General features: G+C 44.6%; 1 protein-coding gene across 3 annotated transcripts in view; it reads left to right on the top strand.

Annotated features, from left to right (window-relative positions):
• The window catches only part of MMS22L (MMS22 like, DNA repair protein), a 377,026-nt gene that overhangs the window by 345,265 nt on the left and 11,871 nt on the right, over positions 1 to 19,890 (top strand). For all 3 annotated transcript variants that reach the window (XM_078778618.1, XM_078778619.1, XM_078778617.1), the window contains 2 exons: positions 9,695 to 9,864; positions 17,832 to 18,043. In XM_078778618.1, the coding sequence (XP_078634744.1) occupies positions 9,695 to 9,864; positions 17,832 to 18,043 (382 nt within the window). The remainder of the gene's footprint in view (positions 1 to 9,694; positions 9,865 to 17,831; positions 18,044 to 19,890) is intronic.

Below are 19,890 nucleotides of genomic sequence, written 5' to 3'. Positions count from 1 at the left end.
GAGGTTGTTCATTGGAGGGAAGTCGCTGGAAGGTTCGGTGGCTGGCGGGAAGCTACGCGACGCTGATTGGGGAGCGCGCCAAGATTGACGTCCATTCCCTGCAAATCTTGTGCCCGTTTGAGTTCGTTCCCCTTCCACAGTTACGCGCTCCCGCTTCTTCCTCTTCCCTTCTTCTCTTCCCACGTTTGATAGCACAATCCGTATTGGTCGTTGCCTCCAGTAAATCCGTTCTGGTCCATCCGCGGTCCCTGGTCTTAACCGGAAGGGTCCGCGCGACAATATAAATATATACATATACATATACATATAGGATGATATCTCAAAAAGTTGTGTATGAGTTGGTTAGATGGTAAGAACAAGCCGATTACATTTTGGTTCATATCTGGCCTATCATTGGTATCCAAAACGTAACCTGTTCGGCTTGGTGGTGCTGGTGGGCGTTCTACCGAGTGCCGTTCTAGTTTTTGTTTTTTCTCCCTCCAATGTGGATCCCATCGGTTTTGTTAACGGGCAGAATCGATGAAAGCTTCACTTCCATGGTTTTGCTTGATGTCTGAGAGGTACCGTTGGTGTCGAGTTCCGTATAATTTTTGGCGAAAGGGGTAATCGGTTGTGAATTGGTACTCCACTTTTTTTGTTTGTTTTTTGTTTGTGGGATAGTCTTTGACCTGTAGGACGATTGGAACAAACCAGAACAGCTTGTATACTTTGACTACGGACTGCAGGCTCATTTCATGTAAACGCTTATCGGCTGGGTAGGTGAATACACTTGGACTACAGATCTTAAAGTGGGTATTTCCATTCATCCTTTGCTTCTTTGCCTTGTATGTGAAGTATGTCCGACTTCTCCCGTCACTGTAGATCATAAAGTGTGCATATACACGTGTTATGGATGCTCCGTTATTCCAAGTAATTGGCACGTTGCCATGAATCATATTTAAATATATCTTTGTTTATCAGTTATCACCAACAGTTGAGTTGAGCTTTCATAAAATTGACAAGTTTTAAAGACAAGAGGTAACCCCGTTCTATTATCCTCGCCAGAGGAGACGGGATTGTATTTGGGTCTGTGTTTTTTTGTTATTTTTTGTATACTGAATCGAGGCTCGTGAAAGAGCTAACATTTATTTCACAAACAAATCAACCAGACAAACAAAACACACAAAAAGAGGGAGCGGAAGACAAGATGGGGAGAGAAGGGGCAGCACACAACCACAACATTTGAGAGCAGGGAGAAGTGTGGGAGGGAGAGGGCGGGGGGGAGAGGTATAAAACACAAGGGGACCGAAATTAGCGGGGGTAGAAAAGATCAAGGTTTTGGATGGGGGAGGATAAGAGATGGTGGTGAACAGCTGTTTTAAAGACCTGGAGGGTGCAGTGGGATTGAAGAGAGTGAGGGAGTTTGTTCCAGAGGTGGGAGAAAAGAGGAATGAAGGAGTGAAGGTGAGCAGCAAGTCTTGATTTTGGCAGTTTAACCATAAGAGGGTTGCAGGCAGATCTTGTGCGACCTGTAGGAATATTTGGGGGACAGAGCCCAGAGAGGGCTGGGGGGGCAAGGCCAGAGAGGAGTCGGTAGAAGACGGAAAGACCACCAACCTGCCTGCGGTGAGTGAGTGAAAGGCCCTTGGAGTTAGCTTCTTCGCGGGAGATTCCAATGATTCTGAACGCTTTGGTTTCAACAGCGTGAAGACGGGCTAGGTGTGAGGCAGGAGCATCAGACCAGAGGGGAGAGCAGTATTCCATAGAGCTGCGGATGAAAGCCTTGTATGTGGTGAGGAGCTCAGGTGTGCCAAGGAAGGACTTTGCACGACGGAGGATGCCCAGTCGGCGACTGGCTTTGGAGGCCAGATTTGAAATGTGGTTTTCCCAGGAAAGATCATGGCAAATAGTGAGACCCAAAAGCTTGAGTGACAGAACTTCTTGGAGAGGATTATTCAGAAAGTGGATGGGAGGGTTTTCCAGTCGGTCTTTTCGGAGAGACATCGTAAGAGTGTGAGATTTATCAGGATTGAAAGACATGTTCCATTTGTTTGCCCAGTCTGTGATTTTGTCCAGGTCTGCAGAGAGTGAGGAGGCTGCAGACTGCCGATCTGAGGGATGAGGAATGGGGCGACAGAGAGTAGAGTCGTCAGCAAAGAGATAGAGAGGATTTTCAAGAGAGTCAGAGAGATCATTGATGAAGACTTGTTTGTTTGTTTTTGTCAGCACAGAACGCGAGTATGCTTTTCTTTGAAACTGTTGGTCTGATGGACACAAAATTTTCACCATCGGAGTGCCTCATCCAGTATAATTTTTAATCATAATTATGACATCAATAGGTCACGTGGTATGGGCGCCATCTTGGCAAAGAGAAAGACCTTTGCACCTCTCTTTCTCCAAAACCGTTCAATGGAAAAAAAATTGAAACATGGCTCATTGCCAAGTACTCCCCATGGGAAACAACATATATTAACTAGAACGGCACTCAGTAGAGAGCATACATCCGCCCGGTGAACAGTTTACATTTTGTATAGTGGACCAGAAAATCACAATACAGAATCACATTTAGTCAAAATCAATCACAGAAATCACCATAGGTCCAGTCTTTCATAACCTGATATACCCCTCGTTTTTGGCCATATAACTCGATGGTGAAGAATCACTTTTAAAATTCTACGAGCTGGGTCCGGATCTCCACCAAAATTGAATCGATTCTTCCTTGTCAGACACCCAACTTGTCCACCAAGTTTCGTCCAAATCCATCCGTAACTTTTTGAGATATCCTGCCACGTATCGTTTTTGTCCCTATCTACCAATGGTGAAGAATCACTTAAGAAATTAAATAATTCTCATATCCGAATCCATATTCAGATCTTAACCAAAATTGAATCGTCCTTGTCAGACACCCAACTTGTCCACCAAGTTCCGTCCAAATCCATCCACAACTTTTTGAGATATCCTGCGATGTATCGTTTTTGGCCCTAACTCTCAATGGTGAAGAATCACTTTAAATATTCTGCTATCCGAATCCGAATCTTCACCAAAATCTAATAATTTCGTCCTTGTCACATACACTACATCTCTGCCAAATTTCGTCCGAATCCGTCCACAACTTTTTGAGATATCTTGTTCACAAATGGACAAACAAACAGACAGACAGACAGACAGGGGTGAAAACATGACCTCCATCCACCTTTGGTGGCGGAGGTAATGATGTCATCCGTGCCGTCATTGTGACGTTATCATTAGACAAGTTGAACGCTTGATCCGATCAGTTTGAAATTTCTTGAGTGTGATCTCCACAAAAACTGTATACCACCTTTAGAGGTATGTACCTTTAGACCTTTAGAGGTACAAAAACTGTATGTGAGAATTAAATAGATGACGTCATGGGTCATGTGGTTTGGCAGCCACATTGTATTGAAGATGAAAACCTTTAAAAGCCCTCTTGCAGAACGGCTTACTAGATCGATGCGAAACTCCACACACATAATCGACTAGCATTGGGGAATAAAGTTTGAAAAGGATTAGGTTATAGGTCACATGGTCTGGCAGCCATATTGGATTTTATGCAAAAACTGCATAAATGAAATTATTATTCTTTCAAAGCACTGAACAGTCCGATGAAAATTTTTAACCATGTGTTCGACTCCCCATGGGGACATAATGTTGAAAAAAAGAAAAGTCATCCGTCACATGGTTTGGCAGCCATATTGGAAGGAAGAAAAATATTGAAAAAACTTTCTCTGAAAGCGCTTACCCTATCAATGTGAAATTCTACATATAATCCTTCTCGCACCATTGCTGCATATAGTGTGAAAAGGTGACGTCAAAGGTCACGTAGTTTGGCAGCCATCTTGGATAGAAAAACGAACCTTATCTGAAACAATACTAAACAAACCACGCAAACATGTCCTGGTGAAGTTCTGCAATCTCTGATTGCTTTCTTGTTTGTTTTGTTTTTAATCATTCGCATGTCATGTGAGGAGTGTGAACTTGCGGTTAGTTGTTAGATTTTTGTCAAATTTTGCATTTGATTCCAATGGTAAGTTTTTTTTCCATTTTGGAATTCATGACATACTGGTACAATACCATTTTAAAGGAACAATGGGATCAACCTGATAGCAAAATAGAGCAGATCAGGTTTAACATTCCTTCGGAAAGATCTGCTGTATCATGCAATGCCTTTTACTGTGACTCGGTCACATTTAATTTTCTTTTTGTATGGACTACATTACCCTCCATTTGATTGTAATTGAGGTTGGGAGAGACTGGAGCAATGGGAATGAAGGTTTGAAAAAGATGTGAGCAAAGAGTATTGGGGTAGAGGGAGGAGGAGGAGGAGGAGGAAGAAGGACCTGGTAGAAAGATGGAGAATGTGATGCACCAGAAAGCAGGTTCAAATATTCCACTATTTGTGACTATATTGTGGTACTGTGGACACTCATAAAATATGCTTTTTTCTGTTTAAGAAAATGCCAAATTCCATTTCAAGTGAAGAATTAAACGGAAATTCCATTTGAGGACGTGATTTGTGCATTTTGTGGTATTTATACATGAGAAGAAGTTACGTCTGAATAAATCGTCATACAATGAATATGAATGAATGATCGTTTTAAGGCCATTTTCCCCGCTAGAGCAGGGGTTGGCCTTGCGGGCCCCATGACAATCATGGTTCCCTGTTTGAGGCAATGTTTTTATGGCCGGATGCCCTTCCTGACGCCAACCCTTAGTCGCCTCTTACGATGCGCAGGGATACGGTGTACCTATTCTAAACCGGGGTACACACCGGGATCATTCATCCCAGCAAGCTGGTACTCAATTTGCCGACCTCGGAAGGATGACAGGCTGAGTCAACCCCCCTGGTGTTAATTCAGCGATCGACCGGGATTCGAACCCGGGATCCTAGGATCCCAAGCCGGCACCCTAGCCGCTAAGCCAACACCAGGCTGACAAGAAATATTATATTTGCACGTCATTATTCAGAAACTGTACCGGCTGGCGTATCGTAGAGCAGTGCTGCATATGCTACGCCTGTGTGTGCCTGGCATCTGATGTTTCAGACCTTTCCCATCGTCATCTGATCATCTTTTGCTCCATCATCTGATAGAGACATGTTGAATGCTTGCCATTCAGGTGTTGTATTGTACAGTGCATAACGAGTCGGTGACGCTTCTGCTGCATCAAGAGTCGGTGACGTGTTACAATTCGACTTGCCTTCGGTCAAACCTATCCAAGATGAAAGTTTGTGAGCCAGATATTGATCTCGTGACGCATATTGCCATCATTGGTCCACTTTAGAAACACATTGGTCGTTTTGGTTTTTGGAAACATTAGTCCTTTCCAGCGTGGAGGCATTCATTGCAGTAATGATAATTTTATTTGTTTTCCCTTATTTTGACAACATTCTCTTATGTGCCTCTACTTGCTTCAATGGAGAGTTGTTAGCTGGATGATTGAAAGGACCATTGTATTGACCTGTGGTGTGTTGGCCAGCTATGTTGTTCGCTGATTGTAGTTTGGCTCTCTATTTGCCTGCCTTTGTTGTGCCTGGTTATACTGTAATTTATTTTTTGTTGCATCTTGTAATCACCTTTATTGTCGTGCACAAAATAGTTTGAATTTTCAAAATATGCAATGGCAGAGATGTAATGAAAGAGGAAGGAGACACCGTCAAGGCAGCAGAATAAAAGTATCCCAGTTGGCATGTATTAGTAGCTGGGAGAAGTGAGATGGAGTTGATATGAACGAAGATTTGAGGGTGAGTCTTCGGTTTCCTGATTCTTCAATTCGATAGCTGACCACGGAAATCCATCCCAGTTGTTCTCTGACCTGTGGCATCCTGACGGCTTCCTCTGCTTTCCCAAGGAGAAGACCGATTTGTGTTGGGCCCTCCCGCAAGCCCAGTATGCTAGGATAACATCCGAAACGTGAGCCTGTCGGCCGGACGTTGGCAGACGACCCCTGCAGTGCACGTGAACTTGCCCAGTTGTGTGGTGCCGAATTGGCCTTTTTAAAGGGTTGTTGTTTCATTCACGAGTTGTGAGGACTTTGTTTTCTCTCTCTCTTTCTCTCTCTCTTTCGCTCTCCCTTTCTCTCTCCCCTCCCCCTCCCCCCCCCACCTCACTTCACCACCTTCTCCCCTCCACCCCCCCCCCCACTCTCTTTCCCCTTCCCCCCTCCCTCCCCCCACTCAGCTTCCCCTTCCCCACTTTCCCCTTCCCCACTTTCCCCCCTTTGTCCCCCCACCCTCTCCCCTTCCTCTTGCTGTCTCTGTCTGTCTCTATCTGTCTCTCTCTCTCTCTCTCTCTCCCTCTCCCTCTGTCTCTCTCTCTCTCTCTCTCTGTCTCTGTCTCTGTCTCCCCACACTTTGTGTGTTTATTTCATTGTGGTGCACATACCCCCACTTTCTTCTCACCATGATGCTCTGTCGCCCCCTTTTGCTTCCTTTTTTTCCCCTCCAGCTCTGATCGTTTTTCGAACCCTCACCTCCCTCTTCCCACTCCTTTCTTTCCTCCACCATCCGTTTAAAATTCTCACCGCGTTTCTCTAGAAACCTCCGCCTGCCTGCCTGTCTCTTGGTTCCGTCTGACTATCGCTCTCCTTGCCACTTTCAGTGCTACTCTACTACCCTTCTGTCTGGTCCTTTATTATTATCTGGCTTTTTCCCCACCCGCCTCCCCACCCCCGGCCTTCCCACTTATTTCCTTCTTTCTTCACAACAATGCTTCCCATCTGTCCCTGTGTCATCCATTCTTTGCTGGTCAAAATTATTACATTGAAGTTGATAAAATACAGCTTTGATAAGAAACGACTGCTGCTCTTATCCTGTGCAAGCAATACCGCTATATGTCAGTGATTTCTTGTACAATTATCAGGTGTTCACCTGATATGCCAGTTTTGTCCGAGTAAGCAGCAAAAAGTAAAGGCCCAATCTTGTGTGTTTGTTTGTTTTTCCATAACTTAGTTTGCAAATATCAGATTGTGTAAAGTAATCCTCCTCGACGGGGAGTTGAACAGAAGGAGAATAAAATCGTCGAAACATTTCCATAACGTGGAAAATAGTATTCTGTCAGAGCTGATTGAAATCAGTACCACTCTAAACAGGTCTAATTCCCTTTTACCTGTTTAGAGCAGTATATTTGGGTTTATTGTCCAATGATACAAATCAACTGTGACCAAGGTTGAGGCATAAAGTTGAGCTTGTACAAAAACAAGAAAACTCCTTTATTGAGCGACAGGAAGGACTTGCAAATACTGACGTGTAACTGTTGTCGATTGCAAACACTAGGACAAGATCGATTGGGTTTGATTTGAGTATTGACATGATCTGTAGTTAGACGGCGCCCTCATAAGGCTTGGAGGGACAAATGGAACGGAGGCAGAATGTTTTGTCGTTCATAAGTTGGGCAATTCATTGAAGGTGGGTAGAAATCTTCAACTCCGAGGTCAATGTCGGTGAGTGATTGGACGTCCACGTACACAAAGTTCTGGTGATTGTGCGAAGAGCTCTTTGTAATTACGGTGGTGAGAGGAACAAAGAGGGAGCGGATTGCTAAGAGGCTGCTCGTGGAGGGAGAGCAGAAGATGTTGAGCACCGGACCAAGACCTTCTGGGCTCCCCTTGTGCGTTCACTCAGAGGTGGGCCCTTTGATCGCCACAGCGTCGAGGATTGCCGAATGCTCGTCTTTCAAGAAACGCCCCGTGACATTCCATGTGTGCGCTTTGTATGGCGAGCGGCGGATCCGTGAAAGAACTCAGTATGGACTTGGAGTCGAGAGACCCGGTTGGCATCTGCCTTTTGAGACCTCCCGGGACCGTTCCTTCAAGAGTCGTGAGAAATGGTTTGACGAGAAACTTTGGGTCAGGTTTTTAACGATTAAAGAAAAGTCTGTTTTTGCAACACTCGAGCCAAGTCGATCCAACGAGCAAGTTTAACAAATCATTACGGCAACAAAGTGATCATGTGTGACGTGGAGCGCATTAACTGTGTAAAGCAGGGTTGTGATGCCACAATGTTGAACTTTTTTTTTTTTTTTTGGATACAGAGTCAAGGCTCGTGAAAGAGCTAACATCTATCAAACAAACAAACAAATCAAACAAGCAAACAAAGTATATAAAAAGGGGCGCGATCGACAAGATGGGGAGAGAAGGGGAGGAAGCACACAAACACATTTGAGAGCAGGGACATCGGGAGATGTGTGGGAGGGAGAGGGCCTGGGGGGAGGCAGGATAGGTATAAAACGCAAGCACACCAAGGACTTCCATGAAAGAAGACAAAAGTCACCTAAAAAAGTGGATTTGGGGTGAAATTAGCGGGGGTAGAAAAGATCAAGGTTTTGTTTGGATTGGGGAAGATAAGAGATGGTGGTGAACAGCTGTTTTAAAGACCTGGAGGGTGGAGTGGGATTGAAGAGAGTGAGGGAGTTTGTTCCAGAGGTGGGAGAAAAGAGGAATGAAGGAGTGAAGGTGAGCAGAGAGTCTTGATTTTGGCAGTTTAACCATAAGAGGGTTGCAGGCAGATCTTGTGCGACCTGTAGGAATATTTGTGGGACAGAGCCCAGAGAGAGCTGGGGGGGCAAGGCCGGAGAGGAGTCGGTAGAAGACGGAAAGACCACCAACCTGCCTGCGGTGAGTAAGTGAAAGGCCCTCGGAGATAGCGTCATCGCGGGAGATTCCAATGATTCTGAACGCTTTGGTTTCAACAGCGTGAAGACGAGCTAGGTGTGAGGCAGGAGCACCAGCCCAGAGGGGAGAGCAGTACTCCATTGAGCTGCGGATGAAAGGCTTGTATGTGGTGAGGAGCTCAGGTGTGCCAAGAAAGGACTTCGCACGGCGGAGGATGCCCAGTCGGCGACTGGCTTTGGAGGCCAGCTTGGAAATGTGGTTTTCCCAGGAAAGATCATGGCAGATAGTGAGACCCAAAAGCTTGAGTGACAGAACTTCTTGGAGAGGATTGTGGAACTTTGTGGAAATAACAAGGGAAATGGATCATTTATTCCATAGACCTTCGTTTGTTTTTACTCCAACAATGCAACTGAATACCTTTATGGTCATCATTATTATGTGAATGCAGAAAAATTGATTTGCATCTTTCTTTCCCAAGTTCCTCATACTCTTAGCAACTTCTCCCAACTTCCTGCCCCTTTTTTCATTTCCTTTCCCAGCTGATTTGCCCTCCATATTTGTTCTTCTCAATTTACCCCCACCCCTCCTTTACTTTCTTTTTGTGTACATATGTCAATAACGGGAAGTGCAGTGCAGAGCCACAAAGGCTTTTGCTTGTACACGAGATCCTCGCAGTTTTCCGGAGCCCATCTCAAATCCGTAATCTCAGACCAAATTGAATTACGTTGTAATGATCTTTCACCTCGGCTGTTGGCAGTGTGAGTTGTCTGTGGTGTTAAGGATGCTTTAATAGTGTTTGGACCTTGGCTGAGCAGCTTGCGTTTCTCCCTGTCAGGTGGAGAACTGTACAAGTGCTTCGGGGTATTTTCATCAACAATCCCAACACACTTTACCCATATTCATATTCCTTACCTATGCTCCCTTGCCTTTACCATCCTGCATTTGTCACGTTATTTATTCAGGAGTAAAGGAAAATGGTGACTCTGGCTGTTAAACCTATCAATGTACAAAAATTGTTCATTTTCTTAGTTTTTCCATATATTATATATATATATATATCGAGGATGGATCTCTTGATGTGCCGCAGGCTGGGTGGTGAGATACTGGGCCCCTCTGCTGGCGACTTCACGGGGTCAGCAATTGCTGTTCTCTTTGCTTGACACCTTTCTGCTGCCTTGCGTGCTGCTCCGTAAGACACCGTCTCCACCAAGCTCCCTGCTTTCGGCACTTCGCTCCACATTCTCTGACTTCCTCCTGGTGAGAGTTTTAAAAAAATTGTATAGATAGGTTTTTATCTTGAAAATTTTTTGAAACGTTCAAAGCTGATTTTGCGCTGATATTTACGCTGATAAAGTAAATTTTCTTCAAAGTGAAGAAAATTTATTCTGAGATCGGAGACGTGAAGTATGTCCTATTTCAAACTCTCTTCCTTATTCACTTCAAGCCAGTTTCACTGGAGGGGATTATAGGCGTGCTCTCCGTCCGTCCGTCACAAGTCCCTGGTGTTGGGCTAGCGGCTAGGGTGCCGGCTTAGGATCCTAGGATCCTGGGTTCGAATCCCGGTCAATCGCTGAATTAACGCCAGGGGGGTTGACTCAGCCTGTCATCCTTCCGAGGTCGGCAAATTGAGTACCAGTTCACTGGTAATTCCCTGCTTGTCGTTAAAGGCGGCAAAAAGGGTTGGCGTCAGGAAGGGCATCCGGCCGTAAAACATTGCTTCAAAAAGGGGACCGAAAAACAACAACAACCACAGTTCCCGAAAAAGGCCAACCCCCGCTTGCGGGGAAAAATGGCCTCTAAAAGGTGGTTCTCCGTCCGTCCGTCCCATCTGTGGTTTATCAGACTTTTTCCCATACCCTTCAACATATTAAACTGAAACTTGGTACATGGCTTCATTGTGATAAATTACAGAACAATTGAGTTTCAGGGTGTTTCGTCAATTTTTCATGGGGTTGTGCCCTTTTTGGACTTAGAAAATGTCACGTTGGTGGAGGACCTGTTTTACAAAGCAATTATCGCTCTTGTTGATTTATCAGTTTCATTTTTGCATTTCCATGCTCCACACCTGCCTACCTGTACAGACGTTACTCATTTTGTTTACAAAAAAATTGTTTCCATTTGTATCCTGTCATGCAATCCAGCAAGTTACAAGCCTCCCGATACAATCGTAGTTCTTTGTAAATTATACACACGAATTCCAGGGATTTAGGCCTCGAGTCTCAGCACTTCATCCACACACTGCATTTATTGCTGCAGTGACTTTGATTGCTCACTCTGGGAGTTTACACTTCACACGGCATTGTCGGAATAGTAATACAAAGGAAAGAGTTGGATTCTTCCCACCTGAGATGAAGGTTCCGATCAAGGTATGACACAACGCTATCATAGTCATGTTTTGTCTGTCTGTCTGCTTGTTTGTGAGCAGGTTATCTCAAAAGTTATGGGCGGATTAGTTCTAAATTAGATGGATAGGTTGGGTGCGTGATAAAGCCGAATTGCTTAGATTTTGGTGACGATCCGGATACTAGAATGAGCCACCTTTGGAGGCCATTTTTCCCCGCAGAGCAGGGTTTGGCCTTTTTCGGGCACCGTGGTCCCCTTTTTTTGAAGCAATGTTTTATTGCCGGATGCTCTTCCTGTCGCCAACCCTGTTAGTCGCCTCTTGCGACACACAGGGGATTACTCGTGAGCTGCTACTCAATTTGCCGACCTCGGAAGGATGACGGGCTGAGTCAACCCCCCTGGTGTTAATTCAGCAATCGACCGGGATTCGAACCCAGGATCCTAGGATCCCAAGCTGGCACCCGAACCGCTAAGCCAACACCAGGCTAATCCGGATACTAGAATGTTTTAAGTGATTCTTCGCCATTGAGTGAGAAGGCCAAAAATAATATATCGCAAGATATCTCAAACAATTGTGGATGGATTATGACAAAACTAGGTGAATGAGTTGAGTAGGTGACAAGAACAAGCCGAATAGATCTTGATTAAGGTCCGGATGCAGATCCGGCCTTTCGATAGGATACAAAACGTAGTCTGTTCAGCCTGGTGCAAGTATGTCCTCTACCGAGTGCCATTCTAGTTTCATATTTGTATAGTGTCTAATGCTCGTAGACAAGCTGCGTGCACAAACACCACACACGCACACTTGTAAACATATTCATGAGACAACACTGCGCTCGACTTCAAACATCGCCATTCAGCTTGGGGAAATGACGTCACTTCCAGAGCACGGGTACCAGTGGATGTCATCTCGTACGATGTCGCTCTTCTTTCTGCAATCAGTGGGGCAAATAATAGGGAACTTCCCTCCTCCCCATGGGTGTTTGTCTGTACTCTATCCTCTAAAATCTAAATGCTGAAAATGGAGCAAGGAAGCAACATGTACCATTTTTAATCTTTGGTATCTGTCTGGTATGAATCTGCCAGGGTTTGAACCACCGACCTCCCAGACTCGTAGCGGATGCTCCAATCATTATACGACAGAATGTAATCGTTGTCCATTGCACATTTTATTTCAATTTCAGCATGCATGTGCAGACCTGACACCGATAATAAATAAAACCTCGTCAAATCCGTGAAAGAAACCTTACACAACAATTTTCAAATTTATGTAGAATTAAGCTATTATATGCAAATACTGAAGATGGAGTGGGGGAGGGGTGGGGAAGGGCAATTCTGATACCCTCTGCCACTGTGATGTCATGACATCCATACATGATTGGCTGTGTATTGATGTAAAAATTTGTTTCATTGATTCTGCAGCTTACTTGTAATTATAAATTTATAATTATAATTTATTTTTTATATGTAATTTATTGTAATTTTACATGTAATTTTTATAAAATGTAATTGTAATTTATTTGTAATTATAAATTCTGCAGCTTAATTCACTCTCTGGAAAATCCTCTCTATCTCTTTGCTGATGACTCCACTCTCTGCCGCTCCATTCCTCATCCCTCAGATCAGCAGTCTGCAGCCTCTTCACTCTCTGCAGACCTGGACAAAATCACAGACTGGTCAAACAAGTGGAACATATCTTTCAATTGTTTACAAATCTCACACTCTCACTATGTCTCTTCGAAAAGACCGTCTGGACAACCCTCCCATCCACTTTCTCAACAATCCTCTCCAAGAAGTTCTGTCGCTCAAGCTTTTGGGTCTCACTATCTGCTATGATCTTTCCTGGGAAAACCACATTTCAAATCTGGCCTCCAAAGCCAGTCGCCGACTGGGCATCCTCCGTCGTGCAAAGTCCTTCCTTGGCACACCTGAGCTCCTCACCACATACAAGGCTTTCATCCGCAGCTCAATGGAATACTGTTCCCCCCTCTGGGCTGGTGCTCCTGCCTCACACCTAGCTCGGCTTCACGCTGTTGAAACCAAAGCTTTCAGAATCATTGGAATCTCCTGCGATGAAGCTAACTCCGAGGGCCTTTCACTCACTCACCGCAGGCAGGTTGGTGGTCTTTCTGTCTTCTACCGACTCCTCTCCGGCCTTGCCCCCCCAGCTCTCTCTGTGCTCTGTCCCCCAAATATTCCTGCAGGTCGCACAAGATCTGCCAGCCACCCTCTTATGGTTAAACTGCCAAAATCTAGGCTCTCTACTCACCTTCACTCTTTTATTCCCCCTTTTTCCCGCCTCTGGAACAAACTCCCCCACTCCCTTCAATCCCACTCCTCCCTCCAGGTCTTTAAAACAGCTGTTCACCACCATCTCTTATCTTCCCCCATCTAAAACCTTGATCTTTTCTACCCCCGCTAATTCACCCTAGATACACTTTTTCGAAATTCCAACTTCTTTCCTGGAAGTCCTTGCAGTGTCCATATGTTTTATACCTCTCCCACCTCCCCCCAAGCCCTCTCCCTCCCACAGTTCTCTCGATGTCCCTGCTCTCAAATGTTGTGTTTGTGTCCTTTGCCCTCTCTCCCCATCTTGTCTACCGCTCCCCTTATTTTGTGTTTTATGTGTTGGTTTGTGTCGGTTTGACTTTCTGTGTGATTAATGTTAGCTCTCTCACGAGCCTCGATCTTGTATACAAAAGAAAAAAATGCACTGTTTGAGAGGAAAACAAACAAACAAAATATACTATACAGTAATACCTCGCTTACTCTGCCCCGTAGAACGCTGATTCATTATTTGAGGTTCGTCCTCAAGAGAAATTCTACTGAAAAAAAAAAAGTGTTGGATACGGAAGAGTAGCATAGTTGGAGTGACGGCAATTATAATTTTTATTGATGTCTGTACATCTCGTTACGGTTTTGCCATTGCACCCCCAAGCATACCAGAGACACATAGGTCCCACTCGAGCTATGTCATTAATTAGATTCATGGGTTAGATTCCCTCCCCGTGGCTAGAGGGTTAAGGGGTGCATGTGCGTTGTTGGGGCTTTAGCTGACTTCCCCCTTCTTCATCCAGTATCCATGCTGTAACCATCCAGTAATTTATCCAGTAATCCATCCAGTATCCCATACCTTGCCCTTCTTCATCTCCACATTTCTTGTTTCCTTTCCGAAATAACGTTTCAACCCTTTACCTCCTGTAATTTAACACCCCGTTTGTCCTTTTATCTCCCTCATCATATCCTCTTCTACCTCCCATTAAAAACCTTCATTCATCGTCATTATTCTTAACGATAAAACCTCGACTGAAATTACCCTGTAAAAAAACCCGAACGGATAAAGTACACATAATTAATGAACAAAGGGGATTGGATTATTTTATTCCTACCTCATGAAAACCTTTTATTTTCAAATAACAGCAGCTTCAACAGTAGGAGGGGAAACATTGTCTATCTGTGGATCCGTCTGGAAGTTACTTGAACTTTGGACGATCCAGGGAGTAATCAAAAAATGCACGAGTGAGCGGGAAAGACTCGAAGCCATGCCTACTCTGGACAAAATATAATGCAGCTGTGTGCGAGAAGAAACTCCGAGGGGAGAGAGAGAGAGAGAAAGAGAAAGAAAGAGCCATAACGGCGATGTCTCACCTTTCCACCTTGACCAGGTGGAAAGGACACGAATTAAATAAAATCGAAATATAATAATAATAAAGTTCTCACAACGCGAGTAAGGTAAACAGCATCGACGGAGCAGGTAAACTGAACCGAACGGGTCTGCTCTCACCTTTGGTCTCTTCTCTCACGCTCTCTCTGTCTCAAGGGAGGGGAAAGAGGGACAGGTGGTAACAAATAGGGACACGACAAAGGCACGATGGAAAAAAAGGAATGTGTGTGGGGGGGGGGGGGGGGGTTGAGGGGGACAAAAAAACAACACAAGCACACGAACACGAGCGCACGCCATCTTGCCACACCCAACACAAAACGGCCTGCAGGGGGTGAGAGAGAGAGCACGAGAGGGAGAGAGAGAGCACGAGAGGGAGAGAGAGAGCACGAGAGGGAGAGAGAGAGCGAGAGAGGGAGAGAGGGAGCACGAGAGGGAGAGGGAGAGCACGAGAGGGAGAGGGAGAGCACGAGAGGGAGAGAGAGAGCACGAGAGGGAGAGAGAGAGCACGAGAGGGAGAGAGAGAGCACGAGAGGTAGAGAGAGAGAGCACGAGAGGGAGAGAGAGCACGAGAGGTAGAGAGGGAGAGAGGGAGCACGAGAGGGAGAGAGGGAGCACGAGAGGGAGAGAGGGAGCACGAGAGGGAGAGAGAGAGCACGAGAGGGAGAGAGAGCGCACGAGAGGGTGAGAGAGAGCACGAGAGGGAGAGAGAGAGAGCACGAGAGGGAGAGAGAGAGCACGAGAGGGAGAGAGAGAGCACGAGAGGGAGAGAGAGAGCACGAGAGAGCACGAGAGGGAGAGAGAGAGCACGAGAGGGAGAGAGAGAGCACGAGAGGGAGAGGGAGAGCACGAGAGGGAGAGAGAGAGCACGAGAGGGAGAGAGAGAGCACGAGAGGGAGAGAGAGAGCACGAGAGGGGGAGAGAGCACGAGAGATGGAGAGAGGGAGAGAGACCATGAGAGAGAGAGAGACCACGAGAGAGAGAGAGAGCACTGAGGCAGCACCACTGAAGGAGCTGAGGAGAAAGTTCTGCTCGAGCGTGGAACCTGGTCTGAGTGCGTGTTCGCTGCCTGAACAACCTTGTCTGATGTGGCATGTTGCATGCCTGCTTGACTCAGTCGGATGAGGAAGCTGCCATCACATATCTCTGGAGCAAAGGCTTACGGTACCTGCAGCTTGCAAACTCCTGGCACGCGCCCTTCTCATCACCAGCCACTGAGCCATTTGGCTCTCAACTACCTGCGTCTATCAAACTAGCGCATCCTTGCTCTCAGTAAATACATTCCCAATATGAATAGGGGGCAAAGGACTTATAAGGGCCTGCATTGTCTGCATCCGGTGAATGGGTCATTCCAAACCATAATCCTCTGCCTCCCCTCTCTCCCTCCCCCCTTCAAACATCCCCCTTCACTCCCCCCCCCCCTCCCCGCATCCTCGAGGATGATTTAGTGGACTACACATGCGTTAAGATAGGCTCTTTGTTTAGTATCTTTTATATGTTTTTCTTTGCTTGTGATTGTGAATGAGTGTGTTCCGTAGCCTCTGGTTGGTGAATGTAAATAAATGTGCTTGTTAAATGCTTGAAGTGTTTCTGATCAACTCATTGATGTCCCTTCCTGAATTGGTCTGAGAGAGGTATAAGCATGGCTAGACGGGAAGTTGTCCCCCGATGATTGGCTCCGGTTTTAGCCAATAACTATTCACGGTTCCCTCATCCATACTAAATAGACGGGTGGTTTTTGAGGGCATGGCCCCATGTAAGGTTGTCGTGCCAACAGAAAAGTATTGTGTAACGGCTGAACCTAACGTAACCTTGCAGGCTGGTACCCCATTGATTTTCTTCACTTTAATTTTTACCTCCATCACCGAAGGTGGGAGGAGTTTGTTTTCACCCCGTTTGTCTGTCTGTGTCTCTGTCTGTCTGTTTGTCTGTCTCTGTTTGTGAACAGGATATTTCCCAAAAAGGAAAGCGATTCTTCACGGTTGAGTGATAGGGCCAAAAACGATATATAGCATGATATTTCAAAAAGTTTTGGAATAATTATGACAAAACTATGTGGATGAGTTTTGTAGGTGACAAGAACAAGTGATTAGATGTTGGTTCAGGTCCACATCCATACCGACACATTAGTGGAAGACAGAACGTAAAGTGTTCAGCCTGGTGAAGGTATGCACTCTACAGAGTGCCATTCTAGTTCTATACTATATTATACTTCCGCCACGTCTTGCCCGTATATTTATTTTAAATTAATTTTCTCTGCAACCGCTTGTCAGATTGACACAAAATTTTCCACGAGTGACGACCCATGGAGATTTATAAAGATGATAACTATGACGTCATAGGTCACGTGATATGGCAGTCATTATTGGAAAAAGGGAAAAACTTTGGATCTCTTCTTTTCTGAAACCACTTCATGAAAAAAATTAAAACTTGGCACATGTCAAGTTCTCCCCATGGGGAATCAGTCTTGTTAACGATTATGTCATAAGTGAAGTTCAATGCCATCCAAAATTGGATACATCTAAATCTTTATCCAATCAATACGAAAATTATTGTGGGTGATGTAGGGATAAATTGGTAGACGTAATTAAATTTATGACGCCATCGGTCATGTGGTTTGGCAGTCTTATTGGATTGAAAACAAAAACCTTCAAAAATCCCCCCTCTCCAGAACGGCTTACTGGTCGATACAAAACTTCATGCACATGATCTACTAGCCTTGGGGAACATAGAGTATAAATTTATACTTCATTGGTCACATGGTCTGGCAGCTATAATTTTTTGAAGAATAAACATTAAATTTTATCTTCTCCAGAACAGCTTACTCAATTGATGTGAAACTTCACACACATGATCGAGTCTTCGAGAATATAGTTTAGTAATTATTCATAGGTCACATGGTCTGGCAGGCATATTTTATGTCTTTTTTTCAATATTTTTAGTTGATTTGTTTTTTAATCCAATTCTGAATTTAGTTGTATAAAGAGGACATCAAGGGTCACATGTCCGATCAAAGCTGGGTTGCATCAAAGTGGAGCGGCTTGGGGACCCGGCCATGACTGCCCACAGTTATAAAAAGCGCATGACTAGTTATTTATGATTTCAGGTAATTGCATAATTTGTTATTTTCTTGTTTAGTTCTGAAGTTGTTGATGATGACAATATCTCATTTGGTTTATGTTTCCCTGAGATATTAATTTCCCCTATTCCCATTCTATAGGGCATTTCTGCAGTGCTTCCACAGGTACCTTACCTGCAGCAGCAGCTCCAATCACTTGTCAAAGAACATCTGTTTCGGGCTTGGCCACCACGTATTGAGCTATCCGGACCCCAGTCATCGAGTCCCTTTCTTGAGGCCTTGAGGTTGGCAAGTCAGAGGCGGTCTCATTTGAGCTCAAATCACTTCCTCAAGCATCTCTTAATTGCCGTCAGGTACTTTGGCCTTGCTTCAGAATCACATGACATTATGATATTTTCAGGAGACTCGTTTGTGGTTTTTTTAATTTATTTTTTACTTCTGATATTCGGATACGACAGTGATGAAGTGATGTGGCTATAAAGGATATATTTGATTTATTGTTTAATCATTTATTGATTAGTCAATTAATTATTTAATTTTTGATTACTTATTTAATTTTTGATTATTTATTTAATTATTTTTCAGAAGATTACAGCTTCGGATGAAACACTGGTGGTTTAGGTATGCCGTCAGCCAATTGATTAAGAAATTAATTATTTTACGATTATTATTTATTTATTTTAATTATGCAATTAATCAATCAATTATTGTACACCTCTCCTTCCCAATACCGTCTATGTGCTGCACGGTGGCATCGCTGGGCGACGAAGCCACCCCAGAAATGCCGGGCGCTGGAGGATGTTATTTATTTATTTGGCTACCCTTCCAACTACCGTCATATTGCTCTGACTTTTACTATTTCCAAAGTCTTTGAATATCTTCTCAATTCCCATTTCCTCAAGTGTCTTGAATCTCAGTCTTCTATCTGACCATCAATATGGTTTCCGCAAGGCAAGATCTACCATCATCATCATCATCATCATCGGGGCAATCTCGATCAGACATAAGATCTACAGGTGATATCCTTTCTTACATTACAAATGTCTGGGCCTCTTCTCTGACAGACTTTGGGGAAATCCTTTGTTGTAGGCCTTGATATCTCAAAAGCCTTTGACAGAGTTTGGCATCAGGGTCTGATATCCATTATCCAAGCTTCCCTCTTTTGGCTTTCCTCCTTCACTCTGCTCTCTCATGTCGAGCTTTCCCTCCCACCACTCTATCTCTGTAATTGTTGATGGTTCAACATCTCCCTCCTTCCCTATCAACAGCAGTGCCCCTCAGGGTTCTGCCCTGTCTCCAACACACTTCCTTATTTTTATCAATGACTACATATAACCAAATGCACATTGCACACGTATGCTGATGACTCGGCATTACATTCCACTATGTTTTTCCCATCTGCCCCATTTTCCCTCACTTGATCTACATCTCGTTTCATCACAGCCACTTCTTGAAATTCTGCTTTTGACAAGCTTTCCCAGTTGTTTCGTATGCAGCCTGTGACTACTAGTTGCATCATTTTTCTATCAGCGCGTTAGTGCCACTGATGCAATGCCCCAATTACCAGTGAGTTGATACTCAATTTGCCGACCTCGGAAGGATGACAGGCTGGGTCAACCCCCCTGGCGTTAATTCAACGATCGACCGGAATTCGAACTCAGGATCCTCAGATACCAAGCCGGCACCCTAACCGTTAAGCCAACATTAGGCCCTACCTAACTTTCCCAGTGGGGCAAATGTAATCAAGTTAAGTTTAATGCTTCTAAAAACAATTACTTCCCATCTCTTTCTCTAAAACTCCACTCAACTCTGCAATCTCCTTTGAAAGCTCGATAATTACACCATGTATTACAATAAACCTAGTAGGTATTACCCTAACATCAAATTTATGCTGAAGTCCACACTAGGCAAGTAGCTAAGTCTGCCTCAAAGAAACTGGGAGTCCTGTTCAGATGTCAAAGATTCTTCTCCTCTGAACTGTTGCTTCAACGATATAAAGGGTTGATTAGGCCTTGTAGAGAGTACTGCTCTCACATCTGGGGAGGTTCTAGCTCCACAAACTTACTGGACAGAATTGAATCCAAAGTAATCCGACTTATCAACTCTCCCAATCTGATCCCAAAATTTGGCCCGCTCAAATTACGCCGCAAAGTTGGCTCTTTCTATTTTCTACAGATATTACTTTGGTTTCTGCTCCGAA

The sequence above is a fragment of the Myxine glutinosa genome, chromosome 5 (assembly GCF_964187855.1).
Source record: "Myxine glutinosa chromosome 5, kmMyxGlut1.1, whole genome shotgun sequence".
Taxonomy (NCBI): Eukaryota; Metazoa; Chordata; class Myxini; order Myxiniformes; family Myxinidae; genus Myxine; species Myxine glutinosa.
This window is presented reverse-complemented; position numbering and strand designations above follow the sequence as displayed.